At 43.4% G+C, this 25,010-nt stretch overlaps 1 protein-coding gene across 13 annotated transcripts in view; it reads right to left on the reverse strand.

Annotated features, from left to right (window-relative positions):
• Positions 1-1,395: 1,395 nt before the first annotated feature.
• Positions 1,396-25,010, reverse strand: part of LOC147031560 (ankyrin repeat and SAM domain-containing protein 3-like) — a 49,488-nt gene continuing 25,873 nt past the window's right edge. For 12 of the 13 annotated variants that reach the window (XM_085864981.1, XM_085865086.1, XM_085865052.1 and 9 more), the window contains 9 exons: positions 24,173-24,254; positions 23,810-23,927; positions 23,144-23,275; positions 18,683-18,792; positions 18,294-18,430; positions 15,059-15,200; positions 14,627-14,799; positions 5,527-5,615; positions 1,396-3,601 (listed from right to left, as the gene is read on the reverse strand). In XM_085864981.1, the coding sequence (XP_085721107.1) occupies positions 3,465-3,601; positions 5,527-5,615; positions 14,627-14,799; positions 15,059-15,200; positions 18,294-18,430; positions 18,683-18,792; positions 23,144-23,275; positions 23,810-23,927; positions 24,173-24,254 (1,120 nt within the window). In that variant the 3' untranslated portion in view covers positions 1,396-3,464. The remainder of the gene's footprint in view (positions 3,602-5,526; positions 5,616-14,626; positions 14,800-15,058; positions 15,201-18,293; positions 18,431-18,682; positions 18,793-23,143; positions 23,276-23,809; positions 23,928-24,172; positions 24,255-25,010) is intronic. The other variant, XM_085865089.1, reaches the window with a different exon arrangement.

The following is a 25,010-nucleotide window of genomic DNA, read 5'->3' on the forward strand; positions in this document are numbered from 1 at the left end:
TAGCAATTGTTTAAGTGCCTTGTACATTATTTGCATTTCTTCTCGATAGTCGGTTTAACACTGCTCTTCGGTGTTCCCCTCCTTGCCTGTTGTAAATAAATATCCATTTTGTTGAATGTTTCAGCTCGTTTCTGTGTTTCTTTCAATGGCTGAGCACGGTGCGTGTTGGGAAATTGGGAAGCGGCAAATTGTGCATTTGGTCCGGCGGCTCTGGTAACTCTGCTCGGTTACGCCGGATCCGAGCCATTACCACAACTCGGATCGGACAGAGTCGGCCGAGGGTGTGGTTTCCCCGGTAGTTGGACGGCGTGAGTACTAAGGTAAATTGGAGTTAGACAAGTGGACCCTACCTCACGCCGTCAAAATATTGGCGACCATGGTCCTGTAAGGGACCCGTGCCTTTCGGAGTTCTCCGAGAAGCACGATCTCGATTCCTGGTGTTCGGTGGAGCCGACTCTACTGCTCCACCTAGCGGTCGTGCTCGCCACCGACGCCCGCTCCACAACAGTATCACCGTGCCTTTGGAGAGAAGAAATACTTCAGACAGGAGAGCTCCACATTCACGGAGTGTATGCAAAGAAACACTTAGAGGAAGAAGATGTGCCGACCAGGAGGCCTCGTTTGGGAAAAGGACAAAGAGGACCACATGGCCAGGTTGAAGGTCTCCTCATGCTGGCCCTGCTCAAGGCTGTTTTATTTTGACTTTGGACACCATCGTCACTGGCTCTCATCCTGCTCCTAGTTTCTTAAAGCGAACTGCATCGGGTCCTATGTCCACCATGTGCATCGTAGACAAAAGGAAGTCCCACCTGAATTATTGTCTTGTTGTACGAGTGTGCTCTCTGGCGCCCAGTGGGTTAGGTTTTGCGCTTTATTTCTCCTTCTTGTATACAAGTTTACGTGTTCCCCTTTACCTCTTTGTGTCTTTTGACTGGCTTGGTTTGTTCCGTTTATGATAGCGTCTTGGCGACCATCTTCCCTGTACTTTGTTTTTCAAAGTAAACTCTGTAAAAGGTAAGAAAACGTGTTTAAGCCATCTGCTTTTTGTGTGTGTGCCATCAATTTTAGCTCATTTGGATGACATTGGAGAACGGTAAAGTGGAGTAATAATTGAACGCAGTGTCATAAAAGATCGTTTGAACCATCTCTCGGGACGAAAGGTCCTGGCTCAGAGAAATCCTGTATTAACGGGTACTCGGACATGACAATATTTTACCTCCATATATAACTTGGCTCTTACAAAGTAAGGAACAATACAATGTGAAGCAACATCATTGTTCATGACAGTGGTTCACCATTTGTAAAATAAATGAATTTTTAAAAAACTAAAAAAGAAAATACGTACATCCAATTGTTTTCATATGAGCATGACAGATTAATGGTAGCACAATGATAGAACTCGAGCAAATGTTTATTTTATCGAAAACTTTTACAATCCCTCAAAGTAAACTTCAATGTGTGGAACATCATGTCACCACACTTCTGGAATCGAGAACTTTCCATCTGCAGTTGTGAAAGATGAGTCGTTTAATAGTCTGTTGTCCAACCACTTGAAGCTCGTATACAGTGTCTGAGATTGCAAATCCTCTTCGGACAAGGTCCTCTTTCAGCATCAGAAACACGCCATCATCGCACGGCCTTGTGTTAGGCGAGTATGGAGAGCTTTCCACTACTTTCCATTGTATTCTTGTATTATGCAACCACCTAGGCTGTGACAATGATGTGAGACCCACCTGACAGCAACCTTTTGTATCTGCATTTCCTTAACGAGGATGGAATGGATGGACTTTTCACAAATTCCAACCTCAACAGCAATATTTACACAAGACCAGCAATGATCAGTTTGCAACAGTCCTTGAATGCAATCAACATGGCTGCTATCGCATGTAGCTTTTAGTCCTCCAGTACAGATGTCACCTTACATTGTTGATCTGCCATGGTCTTTGAATGCTGCAACCCATCTTACAACCATTCTCTGCAGTCTCCAGTCACTGAAGACATGCCCTTATGTCATGGCTTCGTGCTGTTTAAATATTAATGGATGCATTGTTCCTGCATACTGAACTCCATCATAGAGCATTGTCAGTTGCAGTTCTGAAAATAAACTGTTGTTTAAAAAAAAAACAACTGCTGGTGTACATTTCTTTAAACATGCAATGCAGTTTAAAGAATGTATCAGAAATGTCAGATTTTAATTTTTGTATACAGTTTACCCCTCACAATATTATTATTATTTTGTATGCAGCCTATGGCTACTGGTTACATCATTACTGGGAGCACGACGATGCCGCTGATGCAGCGCCCCCTGTTTCCAGTAAGCTCGCACTCATTTTGCTGACCTCGAAAGGATGACGGGCTGAGTCAACCCACTTAGTGTCATTTAAAGGAAAAGGTTTTGCCAGAAACTGCACCATGCATGCCCCTGGCAATGCATCCTCAGAAGTCCAAAAAGAAAGATACATTTTACGAGGTGTTCAAATATGAAGGTCTCGTCATTTATTTCACCAAGCATGTATGAAAAATGACACGAACTTCACTTTTCAACACAGTTCCTGAGGAGTGTGATGCACCTTTTGCACCAGTCCATCCATAATATGAAAGCTCGAGCAAATCTTTATTTAGGGGTATGCAGAATCCACTGATAAATCATTGTTACCAACTCTGATATGAAGGAGAAGTTCCAACCACCAAGGTGGTCTTTCACATTTGGAAATAACCAAAATTCACTTGGCACAAGATCTAATGAATTATGGTGGATGTGGGATCAGTTGATTGAACTGCTCCTTGAAGAATTATTGCATTTCAGGAGCCTCATGTGTTGGGGCATTGTCACGGTGGAAGCGAAACCCTGACTGCAAGTTCTCGACGTTTCTTCGACATGACTGACAAACTTTTCCCCAACACCTCACAGTTACTGTTACAAGTAACAGTTGTCCCTTTTTGAATGCAATGAGTGAGAATGATACCATGAGCATCGCAAAAGTTGACCACCATCATCTTCGTAGCTAATGCCGACACACACATTTTATTTGGTGGAGGTGACTGAATGCCTCCACTGTGCTGACTGCCTTTTGGTTTGTTGATTGGAGAAGGGCCTCCCTCCAGGTTTCATCCACAATCACAATGATGTTCACAAACTGTCCCCACTCACGACATTCCTAATCACTACGTTCTGAGACGTAGAGAATCGTGTGGCTTTTGGTCTGTGAGCATCTGCGGCACCCAGAGTGGAGAAAAATTTGACATTTTGAGACGTGTGAAGATAGTTTACACTGAACCATTTAACATGATTCTGTCCACGGTGATGTCTTCCGCCACTATTCTGTGATTAAACATCACCAATTCTTCCTTCCACACGCTAATGTTGTCCAGTGAAAGGTTTGTTCAGGGTCATCTGGAATGAGGCTAAGTTTCGCACCTTTCAGGTCACTTGTTGTACTTCTACACTCAACTCCAATCGATTTTCACATCTGTGGTCGAGTCATATCCAGTTGGGGAGGTCTTCCATTTGAATCTTCTTTTCCTTTCCTTACCCTTTTTGAGTTCTCTTTCTCACACACGATCAGCTGCAGCTTGTGGACCATTTCTGTAAGTTTTGCATCTGAAAAAAAAAGTGCAATATATATATATATATAGTTACTGATTTCAGAATCCGGTCTGATGAATGCATCCACACATCCAGATCCTCAGACAGTTATTTCCTTAAATGCATGTTCAGATGAGCCCCATCCCCATGTCGAATGGGATCTTAAATGTGATGCGTTGAGAAGGGTAAAGAATAGATTCCCTCTCTTATGGGAAGCTCTTTTCTTTATGACAGACATGTTTACACACATTTCTTTCACGAGCTCTGAAGCCCACCCCCATTCTTCCTCAGCGGAAATCTTTTGTGAGCTCCGACGCCCACCATTTTTGAGAGCGCATGGTTTGTCATGGTAACCGTGCGCCAGTGGGGCGGGGTGAGCTTGGGGGCGGACGGCACCCCACGGAGACGGCCCGGAGATATAAAAACGAAGAGAGAAAAGGGTGAGGAGAGAAAAGCGTGAGGAGAGAAAAGCGTGAGGAGAGAAAAGCAAAAGAGGAAAAAGAAAAAGCGAAAGGAGAGAGCAAAAGGCAAAGGGCGAGAGAGGCGAGAAGAAAGCGGGTGTCTTACCAGCGCCGACAAAACAATTCGTCCTTCCCAGTGCTTGGGCAAGCGAGCGTGTGGTGCGCATGTGGGTGTCTGACCAGCACTAACAAGACAATTCGTCCTTCCCAGTGCTTTGGCAAGCGAGCGTGTGGTGCGCGTGTGGGTGTGAGCAGCGCCGCCAACAAGTGAGGCACGGGTCGGTCACCAACAACACCAGCGTCTAAATCCGCGACGGATGATCCCGGTGCCCTCCAGACATCGACTGGTGTTCAAGGCTGTTCCACAAGAAGGTGCACGGCAAGGCTGGGTGCTGGCGACGGACGTGACATGCACACACGCATTTCAGGACGTTTTCGCTTCACGGACGACTTTCTGATGAGCGAGACGATTCTTCCCGTTCCCACCCCCTGAATTATCCGTTGGGTACCCATGTCTGTGTTTAGCTGTAAGTAAGTCAACCCCCGATAAGCATCTACTCTTTGTCTCTTTCCTGGCATTTTCATCGATTTTGCTTTGAAATTCATTCTTTATTTACCTCAGCAAATAAAAAGTTCTTTTTATTAATTTATTTTATTATTAATAAATTATTTGTCGATTTCCAACCTGTCTGTGTTTGTCCTTTCCTTCCATTGGTCTCGCATTGTCCGAACCGAGATAGACTGGGAGGTAATTACCACAGATTTGACCAAAAATCGTCAGCACGCACCAGCGGTTAAAACGCTCGGCCACCCCAATTAAAATCTAAAATCGAGATAACATTGGTGCTTTGACGAGGGCGCGCTCCCCGCTCAGGTAACCACGTGATCTTGAGTTAAACGGAATAATTAGACGGCGGACACTGGAACTCGTGGTTGACTGGGTGGCGTTCGTGGTTCTAAAACAACTCACTGTACCGCAACGTTAATTGTGATCGGTGGCCCCAGGTCCAGCTCCACCGAGGACAACCGGGATTAATCCCCCTGAGTGACAAGCTGGTGTCATGGTACCCGTGGCCGCAACAATATATACAAATCATTTGTTGTTCTTGGTTGTACTCTCCTAAACTTCATGTTGGCAATCATGTCATTCAAAGAATTCTATGCCATATGTTTCATCAATGATAACATTAATCCTCTTATCTCATCCGCACTCTACGTCTCCACTTGATCATTTCATACCACATTTCGTTTTGTATCATCTCACCTCACCAAACCAAGATGAACTCCTCTTACACACAGCATCAGGTACCACTCACTAAATGTTGATTCATGCTCATGCAATAAAACACTATGCTCAATAATTTTGATACATTCTCAATCAGACTTTGTTATTGCTGAAAGTTGTTTCTTCACATCAATGAATCCTTCTGGTCTCTCAATAAAACAGTAACCATGACAGTGAAGTCAAAATGGTGATACCAATATGGTTAAGGAGATCTTCATCATCTGTGCAGGGCTTTTCTTGGATGCTTTTTTCTTCTTTTCTGTGTCCTCCCAACAATAAAGGACTGTTGGTGGTGAGAAAAGGAAAAAGAAGAGTCAAGAAAAGGTGGATGGGAGAAGGAAAAGGAAGGGGGTGGTGGCCATTGTGTATTTCAACATAATTAAGTCAGAATTGAAAAAATAATGAATAAACCCCAGGACACTCCTCCATTGATGGCGATAAGGATGACAACTGGAAAGGTAAAATAAATCATTCCATTGTGTATGTATGGAGGTGGTTAAAACAAAAAGCCACCGATAACATTACCCTTGAACAATATCATTATGATAGCAATCATTGTGATCACTTCCAGAGCAATTTTTTTTCCTGCTGGAAGGAAAATGATAATAGCTCTTGTGTTTATATACGACTTCGGCCTCACGTGCATTTTGGTGTCAAGATGAGGAGAAGAAGCACAATCAAGTAATCTAAGCATCCGTGGTTGCTTAGCAACTTGCCGTGCTGTGGAGTTATGTGCGACCTATCAGCTTCAAGGTCAAAGGTCAGGAAGTGGGTCTGAGAAGCCCCTCGTGACCCGGACGCTGAACCCGTAACTCTTGGTGTCCGGGAGTGAGATCTTGCAACCCTCCTGACATTGTAACATTTGACGTTAGGAGTGAGATAGGACCTTCTCCGACACCACATTAGTAACATTTGGTGTCTGGGAGAGGGACGTTTCAAACCCACTGACTCCGCAACATCGGGAGTTTGGATTGGGTAAATTTGAAATTATAATGGAGCGTAGCGAGGGTGAAATTTAAAATTTATTTGGCAACTATGTCTAACCAAGACGGGCAGGACCAGGTGGGTTTAAAAGAAATCTAAGAATCTGCGTCCCAAAGAGAGGCAGTATTCAGTGGCCCTCACCCCCATCTCCAGGAATCCACACCACAGGACAGCAGGCCGGCGTCACAAACACAGGCACATACACATGATCCATTTAACAGCGATATTCTGCCAGATGTTAGGTGAGATGAGGGCTATGAACAACAAAATGAATGCTGGGCAGACAGAAGCAAAGGCTGACCAGAAGGCTATGGGAAAAAAGCTGGATGCAGGGTGAGCAGAGGCTAAGGCTGAGTAGGCAGGAATTAGTGGGAGAAATAATATGGCATGCGTGCGGGATGCCCAGGATGTGATGGCGACCTTTCAGGCCAAGGGTAAAGAAGAAAGGGTACTGGTAACAGTGCCATTCAGGGTAAAGGACAAAACAGGGCCACCGGTGGGGGGGGGGAGAGAGAGAGAGAGAGAGAGAGAGACAGACAAACAGACAGACAGACGGACAGAGACAGAGACAGAACTGTTTCTCGACAACCACTAGTCCGATCTAATTGAAACTTGCCAGGTATATTGCTGGAGCCCTGAGTATGTGCCTCTTCAAGGTTTGATATTAATCGGACAAGTGCTTCCCAAGTTATGGCCATTTATTTACAAACTAATGATAAGACACGTTGCTGCGTAGACATGGCCGATGGGGAAGAGAACCTCAGCCGTGTTTCCCCATTACGGGTTACAATGTACGGACTTCCGAATAGTGATCACAGTGTATTCTAATAATTTCTCGATTTCTTTGCGTATTTATAGATAAACACAATGCCCCAATCCAGTCGTCGTTTACGAGAGCAAAGGAACGGCCTGTGTAGTTGCTTGAAAGTTTTTTGTTGTACGTACGTTTTTTTTTCTCTTCTCTTCTCTGTGTTTTTCCTTGCGATGACATTGCGAAAAGGCTAAATATGTTGGCGCTAATTGAATAATTTGCCATTAAAACTAAATTGCGAATAATCGTAACGGCGATATGCGAACTTCCAGAGAGTGACGACTTACTGTATTCTTTCTCGATTTATCAACTTACTGTATTCTTTCTTTCTCTATTTCTGTACTTTCCTGATTTCTTTCTCGATTTTCTTAAACACAATGCCCCAATCCAGTCGTCGTTTACGATAGCGAATGAACAGCCTGTGTGGTTGTTTGAAAGTTTTTTTTTTTTTGCACGTACGGCCATGCATGTATCCCGGTGTGTACCCCGGTCAGAATAGGTACACCGTATCCCTGCGTGTCGTAAAAGGCGACTAAAAGGGTTGGCGTCAGGAAGGGCATCCGGCCATAAAAACATCGCCTCAAAAGGAAACCATGATGAGTACAACTGATGGGCAGGGTACAGCCCGAAGTACCCCGTGGGGGTCCTCACCCCCTCTCGTTAAAACTCAAGGTGGGGAACCCGATCGAAGCAAGGGAGGAAATTTTTCCATTTATGATGACCAATCGTCTGATGCCCCACGTGGAGATCGGTTTCTGAGGTTTGGTACATGGAATGTAGGGACAATGACAGGGAGATCTGGAGAAGTGATTGAAACATTGGTCAGAAGAAGAGTGGACATATGTTGTGTACAGGAGACACGGTGGAAGGGAAGTGGTGTGAGAATGGTGAAGGGAAGGCAGGGGCAGAAGTACAAGTTTATGTGGCAAGGGTGCCCGGAAGGTGTGCATGGTGTTGGTGTAATGTTTTCTGAGGAGTTTGTAGACAGTGTAGTGAGTGTGACGAGAGTGAGTGAAAGGTTGATGATGGTGAGAATTGTGATCGGAAATCTCTTGGTGAACGTCATCTCGGGATATGCCCCGCAGGTCGGTCGAAGCGATGAAGAGAAGAACATGTTCTGGTGTGCGATAGAGAAGTTGATGGAAAATGTGAAAGATGAGGAAGTTGTTGTGGTTGGAGGAGACTTGAATGGACATGTGGGAAGGAGTGCAGACGGTTTTGAGGGAGTCCATGGGGGGTATGGATATGGTGTGAGAAATGGAGAAGGTGAAAGGATCTTGGAGTTTGCTGATGGAGCTGATTTGTTGCTCTGTAATACTCAATTCCAGAAAGCGAATAATAAGCTTATTACATACACGTCAGGTGGGTTGACGACAACCATTGACTACCTGATGGTGCCTCAGCGAGATAGGGGAAACCTCCGGGACACAAAGGTGATCCCAGGGGAGGAGACTGTTTCGCAGCACCACCTGGTTGTCTGCGATATAAGGGTGAAAGGTGCGCGGAGAATTCGGCGGGTGAAGTACCAGCCGAGGATGAAGGTGTGGAGGTTGAAAGAGGCGACAGTGAAGGAAGCATTAAGAGAGAGGCTGAGTATGGTTGAAGATGATGTGGTTGAGCTTGAAAGTGGTTGGATGTCAATGAAAGATAGTCTATTGGGAGCCGTTGGTGAGGTATGTGGATGGACAAAAGGACCACCGAGGCACTCGGAAACATGGTGGTGGGATGATGAAGTTGGAAAGACGATTGAAGAGAAGAGGAAGAAGTTCAAGGAATGGCAAAAGGCAAAGGATACGGTGGAAGAAGAGGCTGCACATGAAAGTTATAAGGAAGCCAAGAAAGCTGCAAAGAAAGAGGTTGCAAAGGCGCAGGAGGCCCATAGGAAAATGTTTGGAGAACGCTTGGATTCGGAGGAGGGTAAGAGAGCGGTATTCAGGTTTTCAAAGCAGATAGCGAGAGAGATTTGATGTGACGGGGGTGAGTTGCTTGAAGGATGAAGTGGGACAAATTGTTGTGGATTCAGATGGAATTAAAGGAAGATGGAAGAGATATATGGAAAGGCTGTTGAATGTAGAAAATGAATGGGATAGAAACATCGAGAGTAACCCAGTTTTAGAACCAGCAGAGAAGATAACTGAGAAGGAAGTTGAGGAAGCTAAAAGAGCAATTAAGCGTAGAAAAGCAGGAGGGCCGACGGGAGTTGTGGGAGATATGTTGAAGGCAGCGGGAAGTTGGGGTGTGAAGAGAATGACAGAGATCTGTAATCTGGTGGTGAAAGAAGGCCGCATTCCAGTGGATTGGGAACTGAGTACCCTCGTCCCTCTGTACAAGGGGAAAGGTGACCCTCTGGACTGTGGCTCCTATAGAGCAATAAAGTTATTGGAGCATGGAATGAAGGTATTGGAAAGGGTGTTGGAGAAGAGGATAAGGAAGAAGGTAAAGATTGACGAAATGCAGTTTGGATTTATGCCACGAAGAGGAACGACAGATGCGATTTTTATTGTAAGGCAGTTGCAGGAGAAGTACATGGAGAAGAGGAAGAAGTTGTTTTTTGGGTTTGTTGATCTGGAGAAAGCATTTGAAAGGGTCCCACGCGAAGTAATGGCGAAGTGGAGGAATGGTTGATCAGAGTAGTGATGGCCATGTACGAGAGAGTGCACACAGCTGTAAGGACGAAGGATGGGAACAGTGGTGAGTTTGAGGTGAGGGTAGGAGTGCACCAGGGGTTGGTACTAAGTCCACTTCTATTTGTAGTTGTGATGGAGGTGCTGGCTCGGAGGGTAAAGGAGGGTTTACCGTGGGAGCTGCTGTATGCAGATGATCTGGTGTTGATTGCAGAGAGTATGGATGGACTGAAGGAGAAGATGAACAAGTGGAAGGAATGTACGGAGGCAAAAGGTTTGAAGGTGAATATCGGAAGGACGAAGGTGATGGCAAGTGGTGAAGCATGTGGTGAGGTGGAAAGGACTGGGAAGTGGCCGTGTGCTGTGTGCAGGAAGGGTGTCGGAGTGAACTCCATTCAGTGTACAATGTGTGCTGAATGGGTTCATCGAAAATGTAGTGGGGTGAGAGGGTCATTAACCAGTGTGGCAGCTACATTCAAGTGCAAGGTGTGCATAGAGGGAGCAGCAGATGAAGGAATTGTTGAGTTGGATCTTGGAGATGGTGTGAAGCTGGAAGGGGTGAAAACATTTTGCTATCTTGGAGACATGCTGAATGGAGAAGGTGGATCAGACTCTTCGACGGTTGCTGGAGTGAGATGTGCATGGAAGTTTCGGGAACTGAGTGGCGTGCTGACAAAGAGGGGAGTGTCGTTGAAGCTGAAAGGAAAGGTGTATGCTCTATGTGTGAGGAGTACGATGATTTATGGGAGTGAGACATGGGTACTGAACATGGAGCAGCAACAAAGGCTGGAAAGGGTGGAAATGCGAATGGTTCGGTGGATGTGTGGAGTATCGTTGAGAGAGAGGAAGACAAATGATGACTTGCGGAAGATGATGGGAATAGAGTCTGTGATGGAGGTTGTGAAGAGAAACAGGTTGAGATGGTTGGGTCATGTGTTGAGGAAGCATGAAGGTGACTGGGTGAGAGGAGTGTTGGAAATGAGTGTAGTCGGAAGTAGAGGACGGGGAAGACCGAGAAAAACTTGGCTAAATGTGGTGGAAGAGGAAATGTGGGCAAGGGGATTAAGAAGGGGAGATGCAGAAAACAGGGTAAAGTGGAGAAGATTGTCATGGGGCCCGCAAGGCTAACCCCTGCTTTAGCGGGGAAAATGGCCTTTAAATGCTGTTAGGGTTAGGGCTATAAATATATTGTCTGTTTCGTTCTGGGGCCACAAGAGTAATTATACGAGATTGTTGCCTCGATTGCAAAAAGGTGTGTGTGTGTGTGTGTGTGTGTGTGTGTGTGTGTGTGTGTGTGTGTGTGTGTGTGTGTGTGTGTGTGTGTGTGTGTGTGTGTGTGTGTGTGTGTGTGTGTGTGTGTGTGGCTATGCATGTACAGGAACGCGAGAGCGAAGGAACAACAGCCTGTGTGGTCGTTGTTTCTGGCATGCGGTTTGAAAGTTTTTTTTTTTTTTTTGCACGTACGGCCATGCACGTACGGGCATGCACTAGTTTAAAACAAAAACGGGAGCACAGGGGCAAATAAAGACTACTGGAAGAGTGGAGGTTGAGGCCTCAGCAGGGGAAAATGTGTACAGGGCACACGTGACTCCACAGGAGTACACATCCCTCACGTAGATTTCACATCCCAAACAGAACTTTTTCTTCCTCTTCTTTAGGTTCTTCAGGCTTATACCCCTTGGTGTCACTGTCAGCGCTGGTTTGAGCATCATCACACGAGGTAGATTTGACATTTGAGCGATGCATTTCTTTGATGTGATTACTCAGGGAGCCCCACTTGTGAGACCCACTCTCTCGGCCTCTGGCATTAGGTCAATGCACTCACCTCCACCATGCATATTAAAACCGCTCCCTCTTTACTAAATCCATCTACATGGCTGAACCCCTGACACGTGCCTGCCTAACTGGGGAGCCCCCATATCCTCAAGAAGTCACCCAGATCCATCAGTAGAGAACATCCCCTTGCTGTTTCTTCATGTTGTCCCACTACCCCAGTGTCAGTGCATTATATTCTACTCACTGTCACTTCACTTCTTTGAGTCGAGACTTTGTTGACAAAAATGTTGCATGGAGTTTTTCATGACACAGCATTGTCATAGAACTGTGTTGTCATGAGGAATATTGAAAAGTTTATCACCCTCCTCAGTCAAAAACTGTGATCTTTCACAATCTTATGAATCCATATTATAAAAGGAGCCGTATCTGTCTGTCTCTGTTTGTCATGCTATAACTTGAGAACGGATTAACAGATTTCAATGAAACCAATGACCATAGCTACATGGGCACACGTAGCAAAACGGCAAATGCCAACTTGTGATGCTGGTTATCCCTGCACGGAAGGCAGGGTCTCGCAGAAATCCTTTTTTGTTCTTGCACCATGGATTAACCATCGCAGCTACTGTATATGCAGATATATATATATATATATATATATATATATATATATATATACATATATATACATACATATATATACATACATATATATACATACATATATATATATATATATATATATATATATATATATATATATATATATATATATATATATATATATATATATATATATATATATATATATATATATATATATATATATATATATATATATATATATATATCAGTGCTCAAGCCTGGTGTTGGCTTAGTGGTTAGGGTGGCGGCTTGGGATCCCAGGGTCCTGAGTTCAAGCCCCGTTGGCTGCTGAATTAACACCAGGGGGTTGACTCAGCCTGTCATCCTTCCGAGGTCGGCGAAATGAGTACCAGTGTACTGGTCCTGGTGTATGCCCCGGTTAGAATAGGTGTACCATATCCCTGTGTGTCATAAGAGGCGACCAGGGTTGGCGTCAGGAAGGGCATCCGGCCATAAAACATTGCCTCAAGAAAAAGCCAAACCCCTGCACAGCAGGGAAAAATGGCTGTAAAAACGGTCATTTTATACATACCAGTGCTCGAGATACGAGGAATCAGAGAGCACACGTAGACGAGAAGTTTGTTTTCCTGATACGGCCTGTGCCTAAGATGAACCCCAGACAGTTTGAGCAATAGAAAGAAGAGAGGGGTGGGTAGGGCGATAAAATGTTTAAGTTTTTGTGTTCCTCTTTGTGTGCTGTTGTATACTATTTGCAATTCAGAATATAAAAAAGCTGTGATGAATATCCCATTAACACTCTCCCCATCCTCGCTCGCTGAGTGTATCGCTATGCTGGTATCTTTACACCACCTCATTATATTTTTTCCCATTAACAAGTTTTTTATATATTTTTTAGCAATAACGCAAAGATTGGTATTCCCATCAGCGAAGCGACGGATCTTATATGTGAGGAATTATACACCAGAAGCCACCATTTCGGTTCTTGTACACAACAGTGCAGCTTGAAGGCATTTCTGCGAGACAGTAATCCATTGAACAAGCAGTCATCTGGAGACCTGTTTAAACCACATCTTAACAGTCAATGGGACTGGGGAGGGCAGCTGAGAAGTTGCATTTACACCCACTACAAATGGCCATAGGCAGTTAGCTGAGTGGCAAGAATTACCTGCTCAGGTAGCCAGAGCCTGAGTAGGACTTACCAAGTCATATCATTGCACTAATTCAATAGCAAGACAATTTGTGGCTTGGGGCATGTGCTCAGGCGGCAGGAGCAACATGTTGTCAGGCAAGTTTTTGACATGGATGCAGTTAGTAGGAGGAGAATCAGCAGACCAAAATTGAGATGGAAGGAAGTGGTGGAGAGGAACATGCGGAAGGCATGGGGGCAGAGAGATAATGCTCAGGATAGAAGCGTGTGGAGAGGAAAAACTCATGCAGCCAACCCCACAATAATGTGGCATTACTTGATGCCATGGTGGTAGTTGTACCAGTAGTAGTAGTAGTAGTAGTAGTAGTAGTAGTAGTAGTAGTAGTAGCAGCAGCAGCAGTGCAGTAGACAATTTGGAGAAGGGGAAAACAAAATGGAGAATGCTCCCGAGTCTGTTCAAGCTTTACCAGAGAGCAAGTTATGTGTTCATGCCTGGTGTTAGCTTAATGGATAGGGTGGTGGGCTTGGGATCCAGGATTCTGAGTTCAAATCTTGCTCAGCTGTTCAATTAATACCAGGTGGGGTTGACTCTGCCTGTCATCCTTCCGAAGTCAGCAAAATGAGTGCCAACACACTGGTATACTGTGTCGGAGTGGCGACCCGTCCAGGATTGTGTCCAATAGCCAAGGAGACTGCTTAGGCAGCACCAACGCTCTGCACAGAGTATGGTCCCAATGGATGGATGGAAGTTATCTGTTCAGCCATTATGGGACTGGAAGTATGTGAAAATGTCATGTCACATAAAAAATGCATGGCATTTTATTTCATAATTGCCATGATTGATGCAAATACAGATTGGACCCACATGATCACTCCTCTTGGGTTTGTCTCCCCGGTCCCATTGATTGTTAAAATTTGGTGTAATCTTGCGTCGTGCTGGGGAGACATTATGTCACATTTACTCACAACTATAACCAAGTGCTTTCCCTCAGATTTATGATCAAATTATCATCCAAATCAGAATATGTCATGACCATACTCAACAGAAATGGCATTTGACTTGCATTCTGACAGGCCACACAGATCCGTGCAATTTAGTTTTGTAAAAGATGAAAGCATTCCCCTGAAACTAACCTCCACATTTTCTGCTACAGCGAATTAAGAGAAGTCTTTTATACCACTGAAGATCTCATTTTATCCAATGAAACAGAACATAAAACATAAACTCTGTATAATTCATAATTAATGTGATGCGCAATGTGTCATCAGTCTGAGTTTTGAAATATGTTCCACACGAACACCCGAGGCCCTGCAACATGTGTTACTGCAACAGCAGCAAAAGTGATTACCGAACACACTGTAGAGCATTTGTCGCGTCATTGCAGATATCCAGAATAGAGCGAGTTGCTGCAATCATCTCTGCACGATTTGCTTCTTTCTCAGTCAGGGCCTCCTCAAGCACACTCCTCAAGGTACGCTCTCCACGCACACTCTCTTCCAACTCCTCCACTTCAACACTCCTCTGTGTAATACACATCAACCAAAATTCAAATTCATTAAAATTGGCTCTTTAAGAGCAAAACTGTGCCTCTTAGGACCCATCCTTCCTTTAAAGAATTCTAACCAGAAATAATTCTGTTCCTGAGAATCCCAACTCATCTCCAGTCAACCTCATTACATGACTGTTTGTGATGAAGCAAGTACATATGAGGTGAGTAGCAAACACAGGGAAGAAAATGGTACGAGGTGAGATGCTCCTTGAGAAAAGTAGTGTATGGTACCTTCTGCAGCTCTATTGCCATCTCTTGAAGTTCAGCCTCTAGTCGGTCTGCGTAGGCCTGTTCAAAGTCACTTCGAGGTAATGGAGCCAAACTGTGCCATCGTGCGATAGCTACTACCAGTCTTCTTCGTGGCCCAAAAAGTCTGCATCATAAACAGAGCCAGGCCATCATGCAGTTTTATCCAGGAAGAATGAGAAGAAAAAGAAAAGAAAAAAAAAAAAGAGCAAAATGTATATACTGTTGTGCGTTCAGAGGTCGCGACCACCTACAGGTCACAGCCAGACGACGTGACCACGATAAGATGAAGCAAAAATATACTGTGTAGGAAAACATGACAAGGCTATTTGGCCCATTGTCACAACATTATTTGGAAAGTGTGTTAAGTAAAATGTATATTAAAGAAATAGATTGCAAAAGCAGATGGCATGTTTTTACACGCCATTTAAACTAGCACTTTGCACTGTATCTAAACTGGAGCTGCCCTAGTTTGTGTCTTTTTACATGAATTACTACGAGTCTTACTGGTGCAAGGCTTTAAACTTTAATTATATCACTTTGGGAAGGTGGGTTTGAACCAGTATATAATCTTTTATGTATGTAAAGAAATAGTGTAAACTTGATTTGTCCACTTTAAAGTCACAGCTCAGCACCATGACTGACATAGCATAACATTGTAAAAACTTGTGCTTGTTTTTGGCCTGGATATTGTGAGTGCAGAAGAAAGACGTTATGTGAACGTGCACAATAACGTGTTCAAAGCTGGTTAAGGCCCAGTCACACCTTGACGTTTTAGCCAGCTTATGCCGATTTTTGGAAAATTTGTCTAAAACGCTGGTACACGTCGAATACGTTATGGGTAAGTTTTGATAACATTGAGAGCACGCTGAAAAACACTGCCATACGTCGTAGTACGCTGGCTTTAAACGTTGTACTTTTCGGTTGTCCTCAAATTTTCCATGCATGAAATTTTAAGACTTATGCCAGCATATGACTCACACGTTCCGCATAACGCTGGCCATAAGTTGTAGGCACGTCACGCGATCGTTGACACACGTCGACACACGTTACTTGTAAGTTACTCATAAGTCGAAACACGTCGAGGTAATGTTTAGCGTACCTGAAACTTATTTCTAACCTATGAGTAACGTGTTGTACTCACGTTACGCGATCGGTGACACACATCGACACACGTTACTTGAAAGGTGCTCATAAGTCGAAACACATCAAGGTAATGGTTTGCGTCAGTGTTCCAGACTCCCTGGTTTTATTTTTTTTTTCTTCCTTCCTTCAGTATGATGGTGATTTTGACACTTCAATTTCTAGTGCGGTTATAATATAATATAATTAATAGGCTGCCGCTCAACGATTTAAATCATAACCGCACTGTACACTGAACACCGTCATACCGAAGAAAAAAAAAAAACCGGGAGTCTGGTACACTGACGCTAACCATTACCTTGACGTGTTTCGACTTATGAGTACCTTACAAGTAACGTGTGTCGATGTGTGTCAACGATCGCATATCGTGCGTACAACTTATTCCCATCGCATGCGGAGCGTGTGTCATACGGTAAGTACGTCGTAAAATTTTCAACATGTTTAAAATTACAAGACGTACTCCATTTAATACGACGTATGATAGCGTACTTTAGCGTTCTATTCACGCATACCAAACTTACCCATACCGTATTCGACGTGCGCCAGCGTTTCAGACGCATTTTTCAGAGGTCGGCATACGCTGGCAAGATCGCCAAGGTGTGACTGCGATGTTGACACTTCCATTTCTGCGGCGGTTATGATTTGAATCATTGTGCGGCAGCCTTTTCATAACCTACGCCACGTCATCGTCGGCGATGCGTGCAGCGTGCTATGCATAAGTTAGACTATCATTGGGCATAGGTTGTGAAGGCCGACAACAGGTTCAGCATTCGTTGGTATAAGTTATCAATAACACAACGAAACGTTCTGTGTCCGTTACTAGTATGTTATGCATAAGACCAAGTCGTTATGAATACGTCCGAATCTTTAAAAGAAAAACATCAAAAGTTCAACGTAAGCCAGCGTTTTACATACATTTTAATACGTTGCCATTGCTGGCTAAAACGTCAAGGTGTGACTGGGCCTTTAGTTGGTGACAGTATAGGTTTATGGTCAGAAAGCATAAATTGGCGTAGTGGCGTGCGCCTGTAATCTGGCTACTCGGAGGCTGAGGTTAGGGGATTACTTGAGGATGGGAGCCTGCGTTGTGCCATGCTAATAAATGCTACAAAGCAGTCCAGCTGATACAGTGGCACCCAACCTTGATTGTCAGGACAGGACAGATCAGATTTGTGACTTGCTACAGTTATCATGAGGGGTTTACACAACTGGTACGTGGGTACTCATGTGCAGTAAAAAGCAAAGTGGTCACCTAACCAACTCATGCACCTAGTTGTCATAACTTGACCACAACTTTTTGAAACATCATGCTATCTGGCCTTTTTTTATATCATTTTTTTGAATACCTTGAAACTAAAATATCATTTTGGCCCCATCTCTCATGTGAATAATTACTAAAAAATGAAAACGTTCTCGGATCCGGATCCGGATTCAGATCTTCAACCAAAATCTAATCGATTTGTCCTTGTCATACACCCAACCTACCACCAAATTTCATCTGAATCCATCTACAACTTTTTGAGATATCCTGCACACAAACAAACAAACAGACAGACATTAAAATATACCCTCCGCCCACCTTCGGTGGTGAAGGTAATTAACAGTTAAAACACGTGACAACCAGACAGTATGGCATTCAGTCGTTTACGAGTCAAAGCCTTCACGAGGCTAGGCCTCAACGATGTGCCCCTTAAACAATCCGAATGCCCACTATTCTGTAACAAAGGCTCATCTAATCCGAAATATTTAACTCATCCTCAACACTTCAGTCCACAACTGAAGAACCGTTTTAAAAACAATCAAAAATAACGGAGCCACAAAATGCCCCTCTTCTCTCTGAAGTCTCACGAGACCAGAAGCAAAGTAGCTTAATGGATAGTGAGCTTAATGGAACTTGGTGACCCTCTAAAAAATGACAAACTCCGTAACACTTGATGGCAATGCATTCGGAATAGCATTCAAGTCAGATACAACTTTGCTGATATAATTAAACCCGTAACCAGTGACGACTGACACTGATAAAGATTTACCCTCTGAAAAAATCATTAGTTTGCATTATCTGTGAACCCTGTCTCACTTAAGGCCGATTTCCTTGAGGTCATTTTCAGTCAGGGTGAGCAGAACCTGTAGATCGATATCTTGCCCCTCCAGCAGGGTCAAGTAATGCTCGCAACCCACGGAGGCAAGGAAGGCTGAGAGACTTGATGTTTGAGCCTGAGGCCAGCACAATGTGAGCCAGAAATAAGTTGTGTCAATTGTATTCTACAAAAGGAATATTACCAAAGAAATACATGCAGTTATCATAACACATAAATACAAACTAATAATAACGTTTATGGAAATGCAAAAACACATGAAAATATCATTCATCAACTCCTTTATGCCTCTATGAATCGTATGTGTAATTTGTCTGATCTGTTAATCGACTATTTAAAATACATTCAATTTACTATTAAACTTGCACACCTGAAATCCTTCCTTTTGTCTTTCGCTCTGAAAGCTGTCCACTCTTCCTGCAGAAAACTCATACATGGATATGGTTGCATGAGCGTACTGGTCTCTCAGCATGTTTATGTCTATGTATCCATGTCCATGTAAAACAATTGTTGTTTTGGAGTAGAATAGAAATGAAATTATTCTCTGGATCCCTCTCATAATCTCATGATGCAAAGGCAGTAAGTAAAACTTCCTCAATTCATAATTGCATGGTTGTTGTATTTAAATAATGGTGTGTGGATGGCAACCTCTCGATAAGCACAACCGCAATCAAAGTGGTTGCTGAGCACATTGGAGGATGGCTCTAAGAATAGCTGAGCTATTAAGGTTTAACATAGACCGATGTCCGAGCAGTTGGCACATAGTCCAGTGGGGTCTAATATCTGGCAGGTTATAATTTACAATTGTTAACAATTTAGCACAACATTGATGCCAAAAGATCCCAAACATCAGAGTGACAAAATGGTGGGAGCATGAGATGCACACTATCTCTTAATGAAAAAAATTATATATTAATACACATGAGGACACAGAATTGAATCCCAATAGAATGAAGACACTATTATTGAACAAGACAATAAACTACACAGCAAAGACTACCCCCTATCGGTCCACATACACAACAGTCATTCACAACAAATCGGACAAAAGGATAGAGATGCAAAGGATGAATCACAGAGTGCGACAGGACACAGGCAGAAGAGCGTGTTGAGTTGTCCCGAGCATTGCAGGGCAGAGCGTGAAGTGGAGTTCTGGCGAAGGCGAAACACAACTTGCCAACACCCACCAGCAATGACCAGTATGCCGGGAGAGCAGTGCATGTGCAGGAGGAGATCCAGAGATAAAGAGAGCAGGTGCAGGAGCAAGATAAATCCCAGTGTCAAGAGCTCGAGTGAAAGGCGAGCAGGCACATTTATGGGAAACTCCCCCTTAAAAGACATCTTACACCTAGTTATTCCAAATCAGACAATGCCCATCCCCTCACAGAAAGCCTGAATGAAGATTGCTTACCCCTGACACATGCACTTAATACCTTCAAGTTCTAAAAATGGCCATATATACAGCATTTATGGCTTTAAACTAACGACTGCCCTCTACCCCACAAACATATAACAAGAGTGAAAATTGCTTTGCAATGCATGTCCCCTACTGGTCCCAATGAATGCTCCGGAGATAAAAATTTGTATGCGTTTAACGCATGCTTGAGCCGATACCAAAATTAAAATGAAAAATGAAGAAGAAGAAGAAGAAAAAGAATCAGCCCGATAACCCACTGTATTTGGGTCTATTCAGCAAAATAAAAGGAAAAGCAATGTTCATTCACTGATGTCTTTTGTAGAATAGAAACTAATAAAGACAACCAGCATAACAAACTGGAGATAAAAATTTGTTTGCTTTTACGCACGCTCGAGCCAATACCAGAACAAAAATGAAGAAGAAGAACCTCTTTAACCCACTGTGTTTCGTTCCTTTCTAAGCTTTGCCTATTTCATATTTAAAATAACCTGATGTACATACATGAAGCAAAAAAACATGCATGTGGCTTATGTGCATATATAATACATCGTGGTTTTATACCTGGGATCATTCCAATAGCACTGGGACAAGGACCAACACCACCCAGGCCTGAGGTCTGCCAATGGATGCTGCATCAGGAAATGGTGGCGCATGATTTTATTGAGGTGGAGTCAGGGCACCTATCTAGCCAATGGGTGTAAAGCAGTGGGGTGGAGTCAGGGCAGCTGAACACTGACCCATGTATCATATGTGATGTTTTCCAAGTTTAAAAAGGGCAGAACTGTGTGAAAAATTGCCGAAATGCCCTGAAACTTGAACTTATTCTGTTACTTATCATCATAAAGCCATGAACCATGTTTCAGTTGAATATTGTTATGTTTGTGGGGTGGATGGAGGAATTTCATAGTAAAGATAGGATTGTATAGTGTAGCATGGTCCGTGGATGGGCAGGAGATATCTCGATGTAAACTAAATAGGGAAAACTGTCAGCTGAAGATTGTTACGTGTAACCACACGGGGGTGGTGCTGTGTTAACTATGAAGGGTTTAAGGCTAGTTTCTCCCAGAATGTGATTGCCCCGTCACCTTTTCCTATGTTTTTGCATTTACAAAGCCGGTTATAAAGAAAAGGAACCATGTTCTTCAAAAACAACAACAGAGCCGAACATTTCCGAGCAGGCAGAAACCCCGCCTTCGTACCAGTAGGCCATACCCCCAAGGCTGACTATCGGTCGGGCATGACGTCAGAGAGGACAGCGAGTTCGTAGGCGGAATGCGGTTGAGACAGAGGGTCCTGTTTTTCTTGCTCTCCTCGACACGACGAGAAAGTTGCCCAATTCTCGTTGTCGTGTTGTGTGAATTTGCTCGTGTGCTGAAATAGGACGCTCGCCATTGTTTGACCAGCAGGTTCATGAAGTTTGTACGTTTGAGGAGAAAAGGAGCACGTGTCTCAGCGATAGCCTCAGCAATCGTCCTGTTGTATGTTAAAGGAGAAAAGCAGCGCCCTTTGCGGTGAGCAAGCCTGGTGTTGAGAGAGGAGCGACGTCGGCAATCTCGATCGTGAGAAGAGACTGTACGATGGTTCCTGGCATTGGAAAACATCCATGTGAATTACCTCACGTACAGTTCCCGCACAGAGAGCGACTTGGTGCCATTTTGGGTGCAGTTTCCCATGCAGTTTGATCGCCAGGCTCCTAAAAGATCATCGCTGGACACACAGTGAAGTGCCAGAATAAAGGGAGGATTTTCTTTTATTTTTATCTTTCCCCCTATCTGTTTTTGTACCCAAGTGGAGACGTCTCAAATTAGGCTTTAGTTTACTTCACGTTTCATTACCCTCACGGTTTGATTTATTTTCATTATCGTGCATTTATTTATTTCCATTGTAACTCATTGATTTATGTTTATTAAACCTTCAATTTTTTTAATTTACTGTGTTTGTCTATTCATTGTGGGTTCGAGGAAAAACCTGTGTGCTTCTGTTATGGTAAACGCCTTCCATCTGGTACGCACCTTGCCGCCCTCCATCCCACGCATGCCATAATCTCCAAGGATCTTGGTTGTTTGCCTCCAAGTAAACTGTTCGGCTATCCATCCAGGTTAGCCGCCCGTCCACGACAACTGTCGGAAGTGGGATATAACCTAACCCACTGAACACAACTGGGTCAGGAGTGGGATATAGCCTAATAGCCGTGAATACGACAATATGTTGAAGAGTATGGAAAAAAAAGTCAGAAAAAACACAGGCGGGACAGACGGACGAACAGACGGAGAGGAAACATATAGTCCCGTCCGGTGAAACTGGAAGGGAACTAATAACATACCTGCATCATGATAATCCTGCAAATATAGGGTAAATGGTCAATTATGTGGTGACCCTTTTTACCTCCACCACCAAAGGTGAAGGAGGTTATGTTTTCACCCCTTTCTGTCTGTTGGTTTGTTTGTTTGTATGTGTGCACAATATCTCAAAAAGTTGTTGACGGATTCGGATGAAATTTTGTGGACAGGTTGGGTGTGTGACAAGGACGAGGTAATTACATTTTGGTGAAGATCTGGATCCAACTACTAGAATTTTTAAGTGATTCTTCACCATTGAGAGATGGGACCAAAATGATATTTTGCACGATATCTCAAAAAGTTGTGGACAGATTCGGACGAAACTTGGTGGACATGTTGGGTGTGTGACAAGGAAGGATTGATTCAATGTTGGTGAAGATCCAAATCTGGATCCGGATCTGATAATTTTTTAAGAGATTCTTCACCATTGAGAAATAGGGCTAAACCGATACACAACATGATATCTCAAAAAGTTGTGTACAGATTCAGACGAAACCTTGGGGACACATTGGGTGTTTGGCAAGAACAAATTAATTTGATTATGGTGAAGATCTGAATCTGAATCTGAATCTGAATCTGGATACGAGAGTTATTTAATTTTTTAAGTGATTCTTCACCAGTGAGAGATAGGGCCAAAAACGATATATAGCACGATATCTCAAAAATGTATTGGGCCCGATATGTTCTCATGGATCAGGCATTGCGTGGCGGCGGTATGCACTCTACCGAGTGCCCTTCTAGTTTAAGATATTTTAGACAAAAAAAAATTAACGTGTTACTATTGGTTTGCTCTCGACACAAGAAACTCACAACATACATCTACATGAAGCTCCAAAACCATGTAACCTAAATATAAGCAAAGGAAAAAATTAAAATAAACTGCCAAAATGTTAATGTTTCTCGAAAGTCACTCACTTTTGAGTTTATTTCAAAACACACAGAAAGATGGATGAATGGTATGTTCCACCATATTATAATATATTTGTTGTGGATGGATGGCATGTTCCAACAGATGATAATAGATTCCAAATGCATATTATTATGAATGAATGAGCTATGATGTATGGATACCTACCACAACCTGTGTTGGTTGCAGCTGAAAGGTTGGCAATAGCACGTGGCCCATCATGAATGCTCACAGCACGGTTCGTGCAAGAATTTCCACCATTATCGTTGTTACAGTCCTTCTCCAGTGAACTGTCTGAAGCTTTGGAAGTGAAGGCACAACATAGTTTGGAAAATGTATCATTTGACTAAGAATGCAACGTCGTTCGTTTAAAAAAAAAATTATACATTTTCATTTACAGCTTTATCAACTTAATCAGTTTTTGCATCAATTTTGGTGGAAGAAGGAGGTCAAAGATTTTACCAATGGGAACATGATATTTACAGGGATAAAGACATGCAGGTTATTAAATAATTTATTCATATGCAGCCTGTGGCTGCTTGGCTACATCATTTTCTGAGGGTGTGGCTGAGCTGCTGATGCAATGCCCCCTGCTACCAGCAAGCTGGTACTCATTTTGCTGACCCCAGAAGGAGGGATAACAGGTTGAGTTAACCTGCATAGTGTCAATTCAACAGCCTCACAAGGGCTTGAACTCAATACCCTAAGATCTTAAGCCAGCCTTAACCATCAAGCCAGCATCAGGCTTTGACATACAGGTGCTTCCAATTGAAAAACAATTCCTCGCTCGTCCAATGCTGCAGAACATTCCCTACTCTGTTTGGAATTTCTTACCTTGCTCTTGGCTGCTATTCATCTGTTCCAGCAACTTTATCACTGATAAATGTCCAGCTGCTTTTGCCATCATTAGCGCTGTGTCTCCTTCTGTGTTCCTCTCTTTCATAATTGCACCCTACCCACAAAACAGGGATTCACGAAAAAGTAGATCTTAAAATTACAGCCAGAAAGCTGTACTCCGTGCACATGCATCCACAATTCCCAAATTTGGTGCTTACATTCTAAGGCAATATGTAAAACCCACACCTCAGTGCTGAATGTGTAGCCTTAAACATTGTGGACTCACCAATTTGTGCCCCAAGCAGAATTAAATAGTTCAGACAATAAAACCTTGCACCTGTGAGCCGTGGCTACTCTTACCTGAAGCAATAACTGCTGCACAAGGCGCTCATGGCCTGCACGAGCCGCTATCATTAGAGGAGTGTTGAGATAAACTGGTTCCCTGCAGCAAACCAGAGTAATCAACTGCGTGAGTGTCTATACAGAGATTGGAGTTATAATTAAATACTAAATTGGAGTCCCGTCATATACAGTACCATATTTGTGCCTGGGAGGGGAGGGCTGGGATCAGGGGTATTGTCCAGCCTGCTGTAATACCCACACCCACACACAAATCTTTTCATTTAAATTTGTGTTTTGGAAATTGCTAATATCACAGACACCTTCAATTTCAGTTTCGCATCAACATTTTCTTTGGAATCAATTTCAATAACCACTGCATATAATAAACAGATAGCCAATTAAACTTCAGAAGAGCGATACCATGCTTAAAAGTCACCTCGAGATATTCTATTAAAAAAAGACATTATCCAATAGACATAGTATTGTTGAACAGTTTTTGTCCACCAATTGTTCAGCATCTTCAAATACAGATACAATCCTTGAATTGCAAGAATTAGTCACATTTAAAATAGGTGACATCAACTTTGACCTGGTTTCTGAACACAAACTGAAGTTATCCAGCCTCTCGTATCAAAGGTAATTCATCAGATTTACTTGTATGTGTGAAAAAGGGGCTGACAACGATGTATCCAGACCAGATTTCTCATTATCACATGTTTCTGACTGCAGTCACATCTTATTATCTGAAGCCCCTGTTCTTCATTGCGCGGCCCGCGAGCCACTGGCGGCCCCTGGTGGCCTAAAGTGCGCCCCTTGACGTGTGGCCGATAATACATAAATGTGAAAAACACCCCAT

The sequence above is a fragment of the Eptatretus burgeri genome, chromosome 2, assembly GCF_056783735.1.
Source record: "Eptatretus burgeri isolate ZD-2024b chromosome 2, Ebu_testis_v1, whole genome shotgun sequence".
In the NCBI taxonomy this organism is placed as follows: Eukaryota; Metazoa; Chordata; class Myxini; order Myxiniformes; family Myxinidae; genus Eptatretus; species Eptatretus burgeri.